Genomic DNA, 20,483 nt, shown 5'->3' on the forward strand with positions numbered 1-20,483 from the left:
ACCCCGACCCCCAGCTCACACACCCCACCGGCCTACCAGGGATTGAGTCAGCAACCCGGGGATGTGTCCCAATCGGGAATCGGAATCGTAGGACCTCTCAGTGTGTGGGATGACACTCAACCGACTGAACCACACTGGCCAGGGAGAAGCATTTTGCTTTTTAACATGACTTTTGTTAAACACTATATTATGAGATTAGTTATAATTTAACTCTGAGTTTCAGCGGCCCTGTGCCTCTCCAGGTGAGTGGTCAGGAGGACTAGTCACAACAGAAACAGAAGGAAGAGAATGGATTTGAGAGGGCATGACAGAGCTATAAAAAAATAGAAGGATGTGGAATTAGAAAGAGGGTGGAGGCTTTTGATGATTCAAACATCTTAGTATGTGTCAGGCTCTTTGCTTGGAACAAAAGCCATTCCTATGAGTGATGCATCTGAATGGCCTGAAGGCATCTGAATTTTCAAGATAGGTATTTGGGAAAGTGACAGGTCAGGCAGAGGATCCATGGCAGCAGATTCTAGAGGGTGAGGAGCAGGATGATGAGTTTCGTGTTAACCAGGTTATGTTTGGGGTCATGAAAATGTAAATGAGGGCCAGTACACAATTGTAAACATGGGAATGGAGTTTAGGAGAGAAGCCAGGGCAAGAGGTATGCATTGTAGAGTATACCAACCAGCAGGAAGTTACTGACCGAGGCAGGCATGAGGGTGAAAGCATTGCTTCCAAGGCTGATAGGGTAGTACAAGTGGGGTTACAGGTACTTCAAAAATCGGGGAATGATACATAATTGGTGAAAAAAAGGAGAAGAGTTAAAACAACTTGACCAGTGAATATAGTACAAACAAGTCATTTAAACTTGGAGGAGGTCAACCTGAGATCTTGCTTTTTGAGATATAAATTTCCCTGTAAGTAATACTTTACCTACATCCCAAAACTTGGATATGCAGTTTTTGTTGTTGCTCTTCTCCAAATATTAACCCATAAATTATTTGGATGTCAATTCTAATTCTGCAGAATTATATCGGTCATGACAAAGAGACCACGGGAAGACACCCTGTTCCATGATGTGACTGCTGCCTGACCTGCCTCACTGCCGCGGACCTTCGCACTAGATCAGCTAGATCTGAGCCAGAGCAGAGGTTGCTTCCCATAAACCTCTCAGAGACTGTCTGACCTCCGTCCTGTGCCCCAAGCAAGCTGGTTCCTGGAACAGGCTCTTGCCCAGCCCCTCCGTAAGTATGTAAGGCATTTCCCCCTTACCTGGGGCGGGTCACATGCTAGTATTCCTGTCCATCCTGTTTTGTCCTGTACAACCGCTTAGCACCTGCTGTGTAGCTCTGAGGATATCCATGTCATCTTGCTGCTGCCCACGATGAGCCTCGTATGTAAATTCCCTTAATAAACTTAAATAGTAATGCTGGAGTTGTCAGCCTCTTTCTTAAGGCTCTTGCCCTGAGAAATTTTACATAACAATGATAAATGGATAAATATAGATATACAGATTTGATTGGAGGGGACTTTAATACAGAGAATTGATTCCATGGTGACCATGTATTGAGAAACCAACTGGGGACACTGAGGCAATCCAGAGATTAGCAACAGCAGGAACCCATTACCACTTGTAGGTCTGAAGGGACAATAGAAGGAGGTGGCTTTACTCAAGCTTTAATCTGGAGTCATCTGAAGTGAGTTAGAGCTAAAGTGGGCACTTCTGTAAGAAGGAGGAAACAGCTTGCCTTTCCCTTCTTCCTCCCAATCTCAGGTCAGTGCTGTCAGTGTCTCCCATTGTTGGAGACTTCCTGGATGCCAAAGCTCAAGGGAGCCTGGGAATTGTAGTTCCTTTTATAGGGGGAAAGAATAAGGGGAAAACCATGCAGAGGAGTTGAGTATCTTTTAATTACTGATTTGTGATTTTATTGTATTATCGTCAAAGACTGTTGTCTATATAATATGACTATTTGGTATTGGTTGAGACTCAACTTTATGAGCTAGGACATAGTCAAGTTATGTAAATGTTGCACATGTTGAAAAACATGCATATTCTCTATCTTTGGTATGTGTATTCAGTGTTCCATATACATCCATCAGATTTGGTTTAATTGTGTTATCCATGCAGTAAAGATATCTTTTTATCTATACAACAATTTTGGTGACATGAAGTCAGTTTTTGAAAGAAGTTTGTTAAAAAGCTTTGATTATAATTGTGGATTTATCAAATCTACATGTCAGCTACATGGAAAATAGTCTCTAAGGACCATGAATGAAAATAGTGGGAAGGCTAGTGCTGTGAGAGATGATGGTAGCCTGGCCTAAGATAGTGAGAATATAGAAAGAAAGGGAAAGAGAGAAATTAATGTTGATTCTGGCTTGGGTAACTGGATGAATGGCAGTACTGCTCAAATATATGATTGCCACTGATCAGCATTTTACCTTGTGCAAAATAAATAAACACTCTGGGATTAGTTTTCTTATTTATAAAAATGGGTTTAATAGATTGTATTTCATAGGATTATTGTGATGGTGAAAAGAATTAATATATGTAAAGTAATAGCACAATATCAAAATAACTGTTTAATATTTTTTTCTCATTACCAACTAGGATATAGTTAATGGAGAGAAGTTTGAGTCAATATTTCCTCCTGAGGCTCATTATATTTGAGTTGATTTGTAAGTTATCTTTCAATAAAGAGGGTCTAAGTCAGGGGTGGGAAAACTTTTTGACTCGAGGGCCACAATGGGTTCTTAAACTGGACCGGAGGGCCGGAACAAAAGCATGGATGGAGTGTTTGTGTGAACTAATATAAATTCAAAGTAAACATCATTAAATAAAAGGGTGGCTCTTTGCTTGGAACAAAAGCCATTCCTATGAGTGATGCATCTGAATGGCCTGAAGGCATCTGAATTTTCAAGATAGGTATTTGGGAAAGTGACAGGTCAGGCAGAGGATCCATGGCAGCAGATTCTAGAGGGTGAGGAGCAGGATGATGAGTTTCGTGTTAACCAGGTTATGTTTGGGGTCATGAAAATGTAAATGAGGGCCAGTACACAATTGTAAACATGGGAATGGAGTTTAGGAGAGAAGCCAGGGCAAGAGGTATGCATTGTAGAGTATACCAACCAGCAGGAAGTTACTGACCGAGGCAGGCATGAGGGTGAAAGCATTGCTTCCAAGGCTGATAGGGTAGTACAAGTGGGGTTACAGGTACTTCAAAAATCGGGGAATGATACATAATTGGTGAAAAAAAGGAGAAGAGTTAAAACAACTTGACCAGTGAATATAGTACAAACAAGTCATTTAAACTTGGAGGAGGTCAACCTGAGATCTTGCTTTTTGAGATATAAATTTCCCTGTAAGTAATACTTTACCTACATCCCAAAACTTGGATATGCAGTTTTTGTTGTTGCTCTTCTCCAAATATTAACCCATAAATTATTTGGATGTCAATTCTAATTCTGCAGAATTATATCGGTCATGACAGAGAGACCACGGGAAGACACCCTGTTCCATGATGTGACTGCTGCCTGACCTGCCTCACCTTCGCACTAGATCAGCTAGATCTGAGCCAGAGCAGAGGTTGCTTCCCATAAACCTCTCAGAGACTGTCTGACCTCCGTCCTGTGCCCCAAGCAAGCTGGTTCCTGGAACAGGCTCTTGCCCAGCCCCTCCGTAAGTATGTAAGGCATTTCCCCCTTACCTGGGGCGGGTCACATGCTAGTATTCCTGTCCATCCTGTTTTGTCCTGTACAACCGCTTAGCACCTGCTGTGTAGCTCTGAGGATATCCATGTCATCTTGCTGCTGCCCACGATGAGCCTCGTATGTAAATTCCCTTAATAAACTTAAATAGTAATGCTGGAGTTGTCAGCCTCTTTCTTAAGGCTCTTGCCCTGAGAAATTTTACATAACAATGATAAATGGATAAATATAGATATACAGATTTGATTGGAGGGGACTTTAATACAGAGAATTGATTCCATGGTGACCATGTATTGAGAAACCAACTGGGGACACTGAGGCAATCCAGAGATTAGCAACAGCAGGAACCCATTACCACTTGTAGGTCTGAAGGGACAATAGAAGGAGGTGGCTTTACTCAAGCTTTAATCTGGAGTCATCTGAAGTGAGAAATAAAGTGGGCACTTCTGTAGGAAGGAGGAAACAGCTTGCCTTTCCCTTCTTCCTCCCAATCTCAGGTCAGTGCTGTCAGTGTCTCCCATTGTTGGAGACTTCCTGGATGCCAAAGCTCAAGGGAGCCTGGGAATTGTAGTTCCTTTTATAGGGGGAAAGAATAAGGGGAAAACCATGCAGAGGAGTTGAGTATCTTTTAATTACTGATTTGTGATTTTATTGTATTATCGTCAAAGACTGTTGTCTATATAATATGACTATTTGGTATTGGTTGAGACTCAACTTTATGAGCTAGGACATAGTCAAGTTATGTAAATGTTGCACATGTTGAAAAACATGCATATTCTCTATCTTTGGTATGTGTATTCAGTGTTCCATATACATCCATCAGATTTGGTTTAATTGTGTTATCCATGCAGTAAAGATATCTTTTTATCTATACAACAATTTTGGTGACATGAAGTCAGTTTTTGAAAGAAGTTTGTTAAAAAGCTTTGATTATAATTGTGGATTTATCAAATCTACATGTCAGCTACATGGAAAATAGTCTCTAAGGACCATGAATGAAAATAGTGGGAAGGCTAGTGCTGTGAGAGATGATGGTAGCCTGGCCTAAGATAGTGAGAATATAGAAAGAAAGGGAAAGAGAGAAATTAATGTTGATTCTGGCTTGGGTAACTGGATGAATGGCAGTACTGCTCAAATATATGATTGCCACTGATCAGCATTTTACCTTGTGCAAAATAAATAAACACTCTGGGATTAGTTTTCTTATTTATAAAAATGGGTTTAATAGATTGTATTTCATAGGATTATTGTGATGGTGAAAAGAATTAATATATGTAAAGTAATAGCACAATATCAAAATAACTGTTTAATATTTTTTTCTCATTACCAACTAGGATATAGTTAATGGAGAGAAGTTTGAGTCAATATTTCCTCCTGAGGCTCATTATATTTGAGTTGATTTGTAAGTTATCTTTCAATAAAGAGGGTCTAAGTCAGGGGTGGGAAAACTTTTTGACTCGAGGGCCACAATGGGTTCTTAAACTGGACCGGAGGGCCGGAACAAAAGCATGGATGGAGTGTTTGTGTGAACTAATATAAATTCAAAGTAAACATCATTACATAAAAGGGTACGGTCTTTTTTTTTTTAGTTTTATTCATAAACAGGCCGCTGGCCCGCGGGCCGTAGTTTGCCCACGGCTGGTCTAAGTCATCTCAGCACATACTGTTAAGGTATGAAAGAAGATAGAAGTAAGAAAAGCTACTGAAAGGTCACAGGCAACTTTCAGGAGTTGGCAGAATCAAGGGAAGATTTTCTTAAGGTGGGGAGAGAGGATCATGGTTCCAGGCAGAGAAGAAGGAGCCATTTCAGGGGGAGATGGAATCACTGCCTACATGTACTTTCCTGTTGGTGTTTGCTTTGCAGTGTTAAGTGCTGTTGTCTGGCTTGGTTCTGAGTAAGACAGCTCGTCATCTCCACAAGGCAACAGAAGAGCAGAGCTCTGGAAAAAATGACTGCAATTAACAGATCAACATTAACTTAAAGAACAACATTAACTACCTTGTGTGTGATTTATCATATCATCAGCACAGCAAGCAGATTACTCTAGTGACAGGTTGTTAAGAAGTCTGTATTAAGCTTTTGGTACAACAGGGAAAAGTGATTAACTTGATGAAGATTCATGAGCACATATGTTTCCAGCTTTGAGCTACTATGTGGAATGAAGACTGAAATTATGAATTCCATAGTATGCACTGTCTTGGCAGAGTTTAGCGTGAGATTATGCATGACTACACCTTCCCTACAAGTTTGCACAGGCTTGGGAATTTTCTTATTAAGGTTGTTATGCAATCTGTTGGCATACAAATGCATAGAAAAATATTCCCAGGAATATTAGTCTTGACTTACAATTATGTTTCCCCCTTTAACTAAGTTAATGCCAAACTACTTTTTCTGTTCTATATTGTTAAGGAGAAAAATAGTACTTTTTTTTTAGATCCTCACCTAAGGACATGTTCTCATTTATTTCAGAGAGAGAGGAAGGGGGGGGGGGGAGAGAGAGAGAGAGAGAGAGAGAGAGAAACATTGACCAGTTGCCTTCTGTACATCTCCCGACTGGGTATTGAACCTGCAATCTGGTTATGTGCCCTGATCTGAAGTTGAACCCGTGACCTTTCAGTGTATGGGACGATGCTCCAACCAACTAAGGCACACCAGCCGGGATAGAAAACATCACTTTAAGATATTGTAACTGGAGCCATCTTTCATAAATCAGTTTTAGATCTACCACAAATAAATTATAAGCTAGATTTAATTATGAAGCCATTAACACACTTCATATAAATAAAAAATGAAAAACAAGTTATGTTTAAAGATAGAAGATTTAACAGGCATTTCTACCTTTTCATCTTCTTGGAACCCCACTAACACAACCTGTGAAGGAATAGTTTAAGGCTGAAACTCAATGAATGGAGAGAGTGGGAGAAGAGATCAAATATATGGTGATAGAATAAACAGAGCTGAGAAATGGAATCTAATCAAGTAGTGGAGAAAATTAAGAACTAATCCGATTTCCAGAATATCCAAAGCCTTAGAAACTAATGGCAGCAGGCACTTAGTGGAAGTGAGTATAAAAGGGGTGTGCATTCAATAAGAAGTATTGTTGGTAAGTCTGTTTAGAAGGAACTGGGTCCCTATTCTCCTCCCCAGATCCATGCAGCACCCCAGAAATTGCCCTTTCTTAATTGTCAAAGAGCGATGGTTCATTTTCAGAATGACATAAAATAGATGGTCTGCATGGAGGAATACCAGTTCATCTGAGGCTCAGGGGTCGGTACTAACAATAGGGGATTAAATGAATGTATGCATATTAGCTTTGGAGACATAACATGCCACATCTGTTTTCCTGCGTCCAGAACACTGAAAGCTAGACTTTCACCCTCCTGGCAGGAAACTGGAAGAGTCTTTTCTTGGAAATATGGCTAGTCTATGATGAAAGATATGACATTGAAAAGATACTGAAATTGGAAGTTTCCCTTTTAAACTGCCCATTCTGATGCTCCTACAGAGAAGCTCACATCAGACCAACATCTCTCATATGCTCAGGGCTTCTAGCAGTGTTCTAGTGTTTCATTCTTAAACATTGTAGGATACAAAGACTGAGATATCTGAGGAAAGCCTTGAATCTGGAAAATAGAAAATAAAGAGAAACAAATAATGTTGAAGAAATACAGGTAAAATAAACGCCAAATATCTCACAAAGAAAAGCTACTGTGACCATGAAACAAGAACAGAATTCTACCCCAATATAAATTAACAAGCAAGTAGATAAATGGAACATAACCAAAACATAAAGAAGGTGTTGGAAATTAAAACAATAGCAGAAATGGCAATTTTCAATAGAAAGGTTGAAATATAAAGTTGAGAAGTTTTACCAGCCAAAAGAAAAAGAGATGGAAAATAGGATATAAAAACTAAGATAATTAGGAAACTGATCAAGGAAGATTAGCATTTTTTTAAAAATAGAAAAATGTAGTGCACTACATAAATCTCTTTGGCCATGACTACCATTTTATTGCACACCAGCCCATCCTCCCAAGTGCCAGCAATAAATCTCTTTGTAGAGGGTTTTCTGTGGCCACCAGGGCCTGATCTACCTGTCGTGTGTTGAGTGCTGACTTTCCTTGTCTTTGTGGAAACAGTCTTCAATGGATGATTGGCAGATGCTAACTGTCAATTACTGACAGAAGTATTCTAGTTCCCTTACAGCCCACGTGAGATAACTGCAGTGCATATTCTTCCCTTGCTCCCAGAACTCCCCAGGCAGGATTGTACTTAATAGTCCAAAATATTGACTTGCTTGATAATGAACTTCTATTGGCTTCCTTTATTCCTGTCTCAATTCTCTACTCCCCTACTGGTGTTTTCTTGGATCACCTCCCAAATAAACTGACTGCACTCACAAAAAGGAAAGAAAAAAAAGCAAAGTAATAAAAAATAAGGAAGGAAAGAAGGAAGGAAGGAAGGAAGGAAGGAAGGAAGGAAGGAAGGAAGGAAGGAAGGAAGGAAGGAAGGAAAGAAAATGGAGAGGAGGAGAAAGTTAATAATCTGAGTTTCTAGACTGAAACATTTACCCAGTGAAAACAGACTCAGGCAAATGCAACAACACTGTGAAATTTCAAACAATGAAGGCAAAGAGAAAAACCTTCAAGACTGTAAAAAGGAAAAAAATATCCAGGTCACATACAAAGGATCAGCAAGTAGTGAGTAAAAAATTGCTCCTCCAAACTTAGATGAAGACAATTGTTTTGAAGTCATGATAATAAATAGCCATCAAAAGTTGGTTTTGAACTTATTTAGTCTATCAAAGTCAACTCCCCTCAATGAACCAATCAGCATCAGTCATTCGCTTCTGAACACTGACCAGTCAGGGGCAGACTTACTCCAAAGGAACTATGATTCTACTGATGATGGCAATAAAGCCTCTGAAAGTCCACCAGTCCCTGAACTCCATGCTTCCCCAAGTTCAGCAGTCTGCTCTGCTTGGAGAGACTGAGCCTAAATAACATAGCTCTCCCTTACTACAACAAGTAGTAAATTCATCTTTGTCCTTTAATTTTAGATATTGTGTGGTGGTCTCATCATCCTTGGACATAGATTAAATTTTAACTTCTGACCAGGAGCATTGGAAGCTCCAAAGCAATGCAGGAAGGCTTTCAAATTTCTGAAGGAAAATAATTTACAACCTAAAATTATATCCCCAACAAAACTATCATTTAAATATGAGAATAGAAAATAATATCTGTATATATTCTCCAGGAAGGTCCAAGATGGCGGAGTAGGTGATAGCTGCATGCACCTCCTCCTAGGACGACATCAATATTACAACTAAATTACAGAACAATCAACCTAGATAACCACCTGGAGAGTAGTTGAACAGAAGTCCTATAGTCAGAATTTGCAGAAGAAGCCATATTGAGACTGGTAGGAGGCGGGGCCCCCCAGCCTGGAGCACCAATGTCAGGAAGAGGAGCCCACATAACATTTGGTTGTGATTCCTCTGCCTCCCCTGGGAGACAGAAGGCTGCTGGAAACCCAGGCATCCGCGGTTCTCAACCTGTGGGTCGCGACCTTCGGAAAATACATATACCATATCAGATATTTACATTACGATTCATAACAGTAGCAAAATTACAGTTATGAAGTAGCAACGAAAATAATTTTATGGTTGGGGGTCACCACAACATGAGGAATTGTATTAAAGGATCACGGCATTAGGAAGGTTGAGAACCACTGTAGGGGACAGCACACAATCTCACTTGCAGGCACTCACCCTGGACTCCAGCAGACGGATGGCCACTCAGTAATTCAGGGAGAGGCTGAGTTGTGTGGCTTTGGAGCAAGGGATGGAGGAAAAGTCTCCAGTACCCCTGTGTTGAGTCATGCCATGGACTCCATCTTTCCTGGGTTAAGCACGCCCCCCAAAGCAGCAGAAGCCTAGTGAGGTCCACTGGCTCCACCTGTCAGCTCCCAGGCCCTGCCCAAACCAACTCTGGCGGGGCCAGAGACTCTGTCCCCAGCACCCAGCCTGAGCCTGCTTTGTAGTCTTTCTTAAAAAACTCTCAAGGAATTCCTGTCAAGCTGGAGGGGTGCCCGAGACACACAGGGAGAAACTGAGTTGTCTGGCTCCAGGGCAAGGCCGTCTTCCCCCACAGCTGACAGGCTCCGCATTTCCTGTGTCAAGCCCTTCCTACACACAGACAAATCTTAAATCTGCTTCAGCCAGGTGAACTCAACTAGCTCCACACTGACAAATCCCTGAGACCCCTTGCCCCACTGAAACATTCTGCAGGCCCCGGAAGGTGGTGGCTGGCCTCAGTGTACCCTAAAACTTTTGCTGAGTGACCTCAGACCAGCACTGGAGCTGAGTTTGAAACTGTATGAACACCACTCACTCCTAACTGGTTAGTCCCTGAGAACCTGTCTCACGTAATTCGCATAATGCCCAAGGCTTTTTTAGTGGCCGAGCCTAACAGGCAGCCAACAGACAGTGGCAGGTCTTGGGGTGCCTTGGGGTTTTTGCTAACCTGCCTCAGGCCCAGTACTGGTGGCAGCCAACCTTGGTTCACAGCTTGCTCCCTCCCATGCTCAACCAAGTTCAGCAGAGGAAGCTCCCAACCATGAATCTCTTTGTCGCCTGAATAGGTAACCTGGGGCTGGTCTCAGGCAGCATCAGACATTGATCTGCACAAGAGTCCCTGCAAAGGCCCCAGAACCAACACATCTTCAAAGACTAAATCAAGAAGAAACAAAAAATCTGAACAGAGACATTGCTACAAACAAAATAGACGGTAATAAAACAAAACAAAACAAAACAAAACAAAAAAACTTGTAACAAACCAAAGTCCTGGAACAAATGGCTTAACAGGCAGATTTTACCAAACATTCAAAGAAGAATTAATAGCTATCTTTCTCAAACAATTCCAAAACATTCAAGAGGAGAGAGGTCCCAAGCTCATTTTATAAGGCCAGCATTATCCTCATTCCAAAACCTGACAAAAATATTACAAAAAATATACATAGGCTAATATTCTAGATCAGGGGTTTTCAAACTACTGCCCGCGGGCCACATGCAAATAAAAATATTGTATTTGTTCCCATTTTGTTTTTTTACTTCAAAATAAGATATGTGCAGTGTGCATAGGAATTTGTTCATAGTTTTTTTTAAAACTATAGTCTGGCCCTCCAACAGTCTGAGGGACAGTGAACTGGCCCCCTGTTTAAAAAGTTTGAGGACCCCTGTTCTAGATGAACATAAATGCAAAAATCCTCAACAAATATTAGCAAGCTGAATTCAGCAATACATTAAAAGGATCATGCACCCTGATCAAGTGGGATTTACTCCTGGGATGCAGTGTTGGTTCAATATCCACAAATCAATTAACACGATACACCACATAAACAAAATGAAAGTTAAAAATCATATGCTTAGCCTGGCTGGTGTGGCTCAGTAGTTGAGTGTTGACCCAGGAACCAAGAGGTCACGGTTCAATTCCCAGTCAGAGCTCATCCTCAGGTTGCAGGCTCAATCCCCAGTGGTTGGCATGCAGGAGGCAGCTGATCGATGATGTTTTCTCTCAGCATGTTTCTACCTCTCTATACCTCTCCCTTCCTCTCTCTCTAAAAATCAATAGAAAAAATAATAAATAATAAAATAATAAATAAATAATAAAAAATAAATAAATAAAAATCACATGATTATTTCAATAGATACAGAAAAGGCATTTGACAAAATCCAGCACCCATTTATGATAAAAACTCTCAGCAAAAGTGGGAATAGAGGGAACATATATCAACATAATTATTAGGGTCCAACCCCAGCAGGTCCAGGGGTTCCCAAAGGTGTGGACGGAGTCGGCGAAGAAGAAATGACACGGAGACAGTGTTCAGTTGATCAGCAGCCTAGCCAGGTTCTCTAGTCAGGTTCTCCAGCCAGGTTCTCTAGCTAGGTTCTCCAGCCAGGTTCTGTCTTTATTCTCCTGTTACATCTGTATTTTTTTTTTTTTTACAGGAAATCGAAAGAATTCGTTTACTTAGTGAGAAACAGATGAGCCCATGATGGCCGGCTTATATAGTTAGGTAGAATAAAAAGGGAAAAAAAATATCGACTGAAGCAGGGGGTCCCTCGGGGGTGAGGACGACGGAGCCCCAACGCGCTAGGGCGTCTGCATGCACGACTCCGGAGACCAGGTTCAGTGACGCAGATCCGTTTTATTGTGGAACTACAGGGTATATATAGCATGAGGGGACCAATCAGAGGGAGACACGTTGCTACAGGCGACCAATGGCTGAAAGGCTGGGGTACTGTGCACGTGGCTCTAGGAGTTCATTCAGGCGGGCGTTGCTACTTCCTGGTGTGCCGAGGAAGCATGTCATGGTGGAGTGTGCTCACACCATTGCATCAGCCGCAGCGCTGAGACATACTTCCCGAGCTCTACGTACAATCGACATCACAGTGATGGATTTTCACAAAAGGTGACAGATTTTGCACTAAGAGCAATGGGATATCAATAAGTGTTATCTATAAGCAAGATGTCATAATATCAGTGACCAGTTTGGATCCAATTCGGTTTTCTAAGCTCTAGAATATTTAAAACCTCAAACTTGAAGTTGTAAATCTAGACATGACAACTGTAAGCACACCACTCAGTCGTGTAAAATGTCTCAGTAAGTGGATACATATGTTTTTCCTGATATTATTTTCCTCCAACATTTAGAATGTAATGTTCCAGTAGTAATCACACATGGGATTAAAACCCCAACCAAGAAAGTATCATTCTTTCTATAAAGTGTTCTTTTAAAAAAGAAAAAAAATGAAAGGTGTGGACGTTTTGTTCAATTATTGCTGAAGGACAGCAAAGGCAATTCCAAAATATCACTCTTACTGTACAGAAAGGCACGGCTCATGGAACCAAGTATATCAAGCTGCAGCAGTTGAACATCAATCAGTCCTTCGGGGGCTGGCCATGTCAGATCCCGCACACAGCGCTGGGCCCTGCCGGCTAGCGCATGCCCAGGATCTGTCTGCTTTTCAGCTGGTACGTTTGCTCAATGTCCGCCAGGGCTTGCGCGCGCAGCTGGGCAGCATGGAGCCTCTTCTTCAGGTCTTTGCACTTGGCTTTGGAGGAGAGCTGGCTCTCAGAGTTCTCACTCCCCCGGACACTCTCCTTACTCTCTCCACTGAAATGAACTTTCTTCTTAAGTATTGAGGATGGAAGAGCTAAAAGTTCTGGACCACTGGCCAGGGACAGGAGCCTCTGCTCCTTCAGCAGGCTGTAGTTCTTCATCAGACTTTCCGCTCTCGCCAATTTGTCCTCCGCCAGTCTCTCACGAACACAAAGCTCACGTTCCTTCTGCTCCAGTCTTTCCTCTCTGGCTTTGAGGGCTCGCTCTCGCTCCTGCAACTGTATTTCCTTCAGTTTCAGCTCACTTAATACAGTGTTAGAATCCTGCAACTTTTCTGGTTCTCCAGATCGTCGCCCCCTTCTCTCAGGATTTCTCCTCTGCTCTTCTGCAACCAAGTCTGCTATCAAAGGGCTCTCCAGAATTTCTTCAACAGAAGGTCGATGGTAATCCTTTAAATTTAACATCCTTGTAATGATGTCATTCAACTCATCAGAGTAATGATATGGAATTCGCCTGAATTTGCCTTCTCGGATCTTCCCAGCTAATTCTTTCTGGTTGAAAGCTGTAAATGGAGGCATTAATGCACACAACTCATATATCAAACAGCCCAGTGACCAGATATCCGATTTCTCATTGTAGGACATGCGACTCATCTGCTCGGGAGACATGTAATAAGGAGTGCCAACAAATGTTTTTGCAAAACTGGCATCGTGGTTTAATATTCTAGCTAGCCCGAAGTTTCTAAGCTTAACGTTTTGCTTGCCATCCAGGAAAACATTGGCTGGTTTCAGATCCCCATGGAGCACTGTATGACCACCATCACTTCGTCTGTGACATTCCTTTAGGGCCAGAGTCAACTGAGCCATCACTCGAAGAACAAACTCTTCCTCCAAGTATTGTCTTTCCTTGGTTCCCTTTGTAATTATACTAGCCAGGTCCCCTCCTTCGCAATATTCCATTACAATGTACAGCGTTGTGTTGGTTCGGTCAATAATGCGATCATAGTAACGGACGATGTTTGGATGCTTCAGTTCACGAAGCAAATTCACTTCAGAAACAAGCATTTGTTTCTCAGCTTCTGTCATGGAGCCATAGTCAAGTTCTTTCCAAACTAATATCTTGCCGTCGCTCTTCCTCCGGATCTTCTGGCAGCGGCCATAGGAGCCAATGCCAATGGTGTGCAGCACGTCGTAGTCCTCCTCCTGGGTCGGCATGGCAGGGCCCACCGGGGACTCCTGCAGATCGCACCGCAGCTGTGGAGCTGGAGCCACCGTCTCCAAAGCGTCTCCAAGTCACACTCTGTTACATCTGTATTTATACCAGTTGATTTTAATCCTATCCATTCTATTCCAAAGGTTAGGGCGTTTGTTATCTCCAGTCCAAGGTCACTACTCTATTGTTCTGTTAAGCTACAAGGAAGTAACTGAAGGAGATTATCCTAAGTAAAGATTATGTAGCTTAAGTGTGATTGTTCATAGTTAAAGTGATTAACTACCTGCCTGGCACTTAGTTAAGGGGCTTTACTGATTTATTCCCTTCCTTAGTCCTGTTAATCCCTAACTCCTGGGAAAAATCCCCACCTGGGGAAACAACCTTTCTCGGAGAGGTGACCTTGGTTAAAACACATTAAGAACAGTATGCCATATACGCCAGGTCCCTTGAAACATATGCTGTGCAGATGTTTCTTCCCTGCAGCGACTGTGTCAAGCAGCAAGGATGGACTGGCTTCATAATAAAGGCCATATTTAACAAATCCACACCCAACATTATACATACTCAATGGGCAAATTGAAAAGTGTTAAGATCAGGAACAAAATAGGAATGTCTACTTTCATCACTCTTATTCAACATGGTATTGGAAGTTCTAGTCACAGTGATCAGAAGAAATAAAAGCCATCCAAATTGGGAGGGGAGGGGGGAGAGTAAAACTGTCAATATTTGCAGATGACATGGATCTATATAGAGAGATCTTTAAAGATTCCATCAATAAACTACTAGAACGTATAAATGAATTCAGTAAAGTAGCAGGGTAATAAAATAAATATTCAGAAATCAATTGCATTTTTATACACCAATAATGAACTATCTGAAAGAGAAACTAAGAAAACAATCTTATTTGCAATTGCATCAAATCAAAATAAAATATCTAGGAATACATTTAAACAAAAAGGTAAAATACCTGTACTCAGAAAAATTTTAAGACATTGAAGAAAGGTATTGAAGAAGATACAAATAAATGGAAATGTATATTGTTCTCATGGATAGGAACAATTAACATCATTAAAATTTCCATACTACCCAAGGCAATCTATAGCTTCAACGCAATCCCTATCAAAATTCCAATGGTGTTTTTCACAGAACTAGAACAAATAATCCAAAAATGTATATGGACCACAAAAGACCCTGAATAGCCACAGCAATCTTGATAAAAAAGAACAAAGTTGGAGATATCATGCTACCTGATATCAAAATATCATACAAGGTAATCAAAACAGCATAGCACTGGCATAAAAATACACACATAGATCCATGAAACAGGCTAGAGCCCAGAAATAAACATGTATGGTCAATTAACTTACATCAAAAGATGCTAGAATATACAACACGATAGAGACAGTCTATTCAATAAAGGGTGTTGGGAAAATTGGGCGGGTACATGCAAAAAAATGAAACTAGACCACCTCCTTACACCAAATACAAGAATAAACTCAAAATGGAATAAAGATTTAAATGTAAGACTTGAAGCCATAAAACTCCTGGAAAAAAAAACACAGGCAGTAAAATCTCTGACATCTCTTGTAGCAATATTTTCTTCTGATATATCTTCTCAGGCAAAGGAAACAAAAGAAAACATAACAAATGGATCTATATTAAACTAAAAAGATTTTGTACAGCAAAGGAAACCATCAACAAAACCAAAAGACAATCTGCTTAATGGGAGAACATATTCACCAATGATATATCTGATAAGGGATTCATATCCAAAATTTATAAAGAGCTCATACAACTCAACATAAAAAAAGCCCACAAAAATCTAATTAAAACCTGGGCAGAGGACTTGAATAACAAAAGTTTGCAAATGATAACCACAATGAGATATCACCTCACATTTGTCAGAATGTCTATCATCAGTAAACCAACAGATGTTGGAAAAGAGAATGTGAAGAAAAGGAAACCCTTGTGCACTGTAGGTAAGAAGGCAGATTGGTGCAGCAACTATGAAATACAGTATGGAGTTTCCTCAAAACATTAAAAATGGAACTGCCTTATGACCCAGCAATTCCACTTCTTGGTATATATCCAAAGAAACCAAAAACAGTAACTAAAAAGATATATGCACCTGTATGTTTATTGAAGCATTATTCACAATAGCCAAGATATGGAAGCAGCCCAAGTGCCCATCAGTAGGTGAGTGGATAAAGAAGAGGTGGTACATGTACATAATGAAATATTACTCAGCCATGAAAAAGAATAAAATCTTATTTGCGACAACATGGATGGAACTAGAGGGTTTTATGCTAGGTAAAATAAGTCAGACAGAGAAAGACAAATATCTCATTATTTCACTTTTATGTGAAATCTAAAGAATAAAATAAATGAAAAAACAAAGCAGAAACATATTCATATATACAGAGAATAAACTTATGGTTGCAGGAAAAGGCTGGGTGAAGAAGGTGAAGGAATTAAGAAATACAATTTGATAGTTACAGATTAGTCATGGTGATGTAAAGCATGGAGAATATAGTCAATATTATTATATTTACTACTAGTGACCCAGCGTATAAAATCGCGCGAGACCCAGACCCGCGGGGAAATTGCGTGAGACCCGGGACCCCCGAGTCCCACTGGCGCTGTGGGACTCCCTCAAGTCCTGGAGCGCCATGGGACCCAGAGTCAAGTCCCTGCCCACCCGTGTACCTCACTGCGCTGCTGCAAACACAGTCTCTTGGTGACCGGTCTTTGGTCATTACAGTGTTACGACCACTGGGTTTTTATTATATAGATGTGTGGCGCCAGATGGGTACTTGATTTATTGGGGGAATCACTTTGTAAATTATATAATTATCTAACCACTATGCTGAACACCTGAAACTAATATAAAATAATATTGAATGTCAACTGTAATTGAAATAAAATAAACATGCCTAAGGAATCCCTTTCCTTTGGTTGTAAAGGCTGTGTGGGGCTGGTGATCTGAGTGTGTGAAATGTTGGTTTTAGTCCAAGCTGGCATTTGGCTTCTCCGGCAGTACTGTGATGACAGTTCAGAATCGCTCCCTCCTGAGAAGCAGAAATGTTCAATTAGCCAGAATTTGGAATGTGACTTTCTTTTTTTTTTTTTTTCTTTCCGTCTCTTTTAAACTTGTAAAATAGATGAATTTGTTTAAGGTATTTGTAATTAAAATGAGAAACTCAAATTAAAATATTATAATATGTACACAGGATGTTTAAAAAAAGAAAAGAATACATTTCAGACATGAAAGAACTTAATTTACTTCTCATATAGTTTTCCTTAGGAATTCACTGGAGGAAAGCAAGCAAGGGAAAGACATAGGTTACTGGAAACAGGAGATCCAATTTAGGAAAAAAGCAAAAGACAACTTCAGGATGACAGTGAAGAGAGTCCCAGTGTTATCAGTGGAAGTGGAGTTCTTGGGGTACCAGGAAGAAAAGAATTTCCTGAGGTCCCCATGAGAGGATGGGGTTTCTTGAAAAGCTTTATTAATGATGTAAAATTAAGGGGGTTCCCTCTAAGTTCCGTCCATTTCACCATGGCAGAAGTCCAATCTTGTCTTTAACAGGGCCAGAATGAAGGCCACTGCCCAGAATTTCTGTTCCATATTTTTTTTTTATTGTTTAAAGTATTACATATGTCTACTTTTTCCCTGATTGACCCTCCCCCTGGGCCACTCCTGTCCCCAAAGACAAGCCCCCACCGCCCCAGTGTCCCTGTCTGTTGGTCATATGCATGCATACAAGTCCTTTGGTTGTCTCTTACCCCACTCCCCACTTCCCTTGCCTTCTCTCTGAGGTTGGACAGTCTGTTCAGTGTTTCTTTGTCTCTGGATCTATTTTTGTTCATCAGTATATGTTGTTCATTATATCCCACATATGAGAGAGATTATGTGATATTTACCTTTCTCTGACTGGCTTATTTCGCTTAGCATAATGCTGTCCAGGTCCATCCATGCTGTTGCAAATGGTAAAAGTTCCTTCCTTTTTATAGCAGCGTAGTATTCCATTATGGAGATGTACCACAGCTTTTTAATCCTCTCATCTGCTGATGGGCACTTAGGCTGTTTCCAAATCTTAGGTATTATAAATTGTGCTGCTATGAACATAGGGGTGCATATGTCCTTTCTGACTGGTATTTCTGGTTTCTTGGGATATATTCCCAGAAGTGGGATTACTGGGTCAAATGGAAGTTCCATTATTAATTTTTTGAGGAATCTCCATGCTGTTCTCCACAGTGGCTGCACCAGTCTGCATTCCCACCAGCAGTGCACGAGGGTTCCTTTTTCTCTGCATCCTCGCCAGCACTTGTTGTTTGTTGATTTGTTGATTTGTACCTCATTGTTGTTTTGATTTGTTCCATATTAAAGTCCAGTCTAGTCCTTTGATCTGTTTCATATTAAAGTCCAGTCTAGTCCAGCATCTGGCCAACTTAACTTGTATTCCCAGATGCAGGGCATTGCATGTGGGGTCTGCACGGCCATGGTCCATATGGCTGCTTAAGGCCACATGGCTATAGAGAGAGAACAGGCAAGCACATGGGAGAGAGTGGTCACAGAGCAAGAGAGTGAGAGGGAACAACGGGAGGGGGAGGGAACTCTTTGTCTGGGGATTTTAACCTTCCAAGATTTCACAACTTTTTTTCATAGATTTTTATTGATTTCTTTAGAGAAAGAAGAGGGAGGGGGGTGGAGAGATAGAAACATTGATGAGAGGGAACATAATTGATCGGCTGCCTCCTGCACATCCCACTACTGAGGATTGAGCCCTGACCAGGAATTGAACCGGTGACCTCTTGGTTCCTAGGTCGATGCTCAACTCCTGAGCCACACTGGCTGGGCTCACACACTTCTTAAGGGGGTCACCTCCTAACCAATCCATTGTTTCTCAGGCTAGACTGACAGGAAAGTACCTTCCCTACATCACCCTGACTTCACTACACATGTGCCTAACTCCCCCTTTGTTTGATCCCTTCCCCTAGTGGCCTGCAGGGAATGGACGGTGGTTCCCTGGGGAGTGTGCAGCTATCGCTTCCTGGTAAAGCTGCCCAGATGACTAAGCTTATATGTCTGGCCTTCCCCTTTGCTTTCTTCCTCTTATTAATATTAATAAGCTGTCTAATTACCACAGTAACACAGGATAGTAGTTATACATCAGAGCAAACCAGTCCACTTGCAGCTTGTATCAGTTATTTAGTACTGCATGACAAATTAACCCAAAATGCAGTGACTTAAAATGCCCAAGGATTAATCTCTCAATTTGGCTGGGTAGTTCTTGATTTTCTTAGTGAGCCTCACTCGTGCTTCTGTGATCAGCTGGCAGTTGAGCTGGGTATGATTAGTTCCAAATAGCCTCACACAAGTCTGACAGGTGGTGTGGTGGTCACTGGGTCCCTTGGGGTAACTGGGCTATATTTCTCTGTTCACTCAACAGATGAACCTTGCTCTTCAAATGGCAGCAGGACTCCAAGAGCCCAAAGTACAAGGACTTTTCAAACTTCTGCTGTGTCATGTTTGCTAACATTTCATTGTCCAAAGCAAATCACAATGTCAAGTTCAGAATCAAAGTGGAAAATATACTGTTACAGAGCGAGGGCGCATGGGCACAGGAAAGGGAATTGTTGTTGGCCATTTTGTTATCAATCTATCACAGAACTTATCAGAAGGTTCCAGGAAAAAAATCCTTAGAAAGATGAAATTGGTCAAATGTACCTGATGTGGCTGAACTTAGTGAAAGATGATTTTAACAACTGTCAGCTTTTGGTGTTGAATTCTTGAAAAATATTAAGATAACCAGTCAAAGGAAAAAATTGGCAATTAACTCCGAGGATAACAGAACAGCGTTTAGCAATTTAAAATAAGCATAGTTTGCAACAAATTTAGTGGTAATTAGTGTTTACTTAGTCATATGTCAGCCAGTTCACACTGAATATTGAATTAAGCAAAATTTCCATTTGGCCATATAAGGAGAAAGTTGGGTACAAAAAGTTAGTACAAATGGCAGGAAGGATAAAAAAGAGCTGAGTCCTACTCTTTCACTCTTCTGTCTGAATGGAAAAACAGAGATCATATCTAAAACCAGAAAGTCAAGAAGTAAGAATGTTATCTAAAAAAATGAAGATAAATACCAAAAAATCAGATAAAAGAGGTAAAACTGGTGCCTCTAGAAAGGAGGAAATGCGCGAGGGGACAAGGGCCTGCTGTGTTTCACAGTGCGTCTTGGAGAACTATTTGTCTTCAAAAGTATGTGCATGTTCACTTAAAATAGAAATTAAAAAACAACAACAACAAAAAAGTAATCAGATTAATATGCAGTAATCTTTAATCCAGATTAATATGCAGTAATCGCTGTCTAATACCAAGTGATAAAAAGCAAAATGTAGAATAGTTTGTAAGCTATTATTTGTATTTTAAAAATGGAGGAAATGGAAA

General features: G+C 40.8%; 1 protein-coding gene across 1 annotated transcript; it reads right to left on the reverse strand.

The window, feature by feature from the left end:
• Nucleotides 1–12,348: 12,348 nt before the first annotated feature.
• LOC102246667 (serine/threonine-protein kinase Nek2) lies at nt 12,349–14,034 on the reverse strand. The gene has a single exon (XM_005874291.2). The coding sequence runs from the start codon at nt 14,032–14,034 to the stop codon at nt 12,697–12,699; it is 1,338 nt and encodes a 445-aa protein (XP_005874353.1). The 3' UTR covers nt 12,349–12,696.
• Nucleotides 14,035–20,483: the final 6,449 nt, after the last annotated feature.

Source organism: Myotis brandtii, unplaced genomic scaffold (genome assembly GCF_000412655.1).
Source record: "Myotis brandtii unplaced genomic scaffold, ASM41265v1 scaffold431, whole genome shotgun sequence".
Classification (NCBI taxonomy): domain Eukaryota; kingdom Metazoa; phylum Chordata; class Mammalia; order Chiroptera; family Vespertilionidae; genus Myotis; species Myotis brandtii.

What these genes read in the sequence shown, in the direction of transcription:
- LOC102246667 (XM_005874291.2), bottom strand. Translation starts at nt 14,034, where the DNA reads ATGCCGACCCAGGAGGAGGACTACGACGTGCTGCACACCATTGGCATT.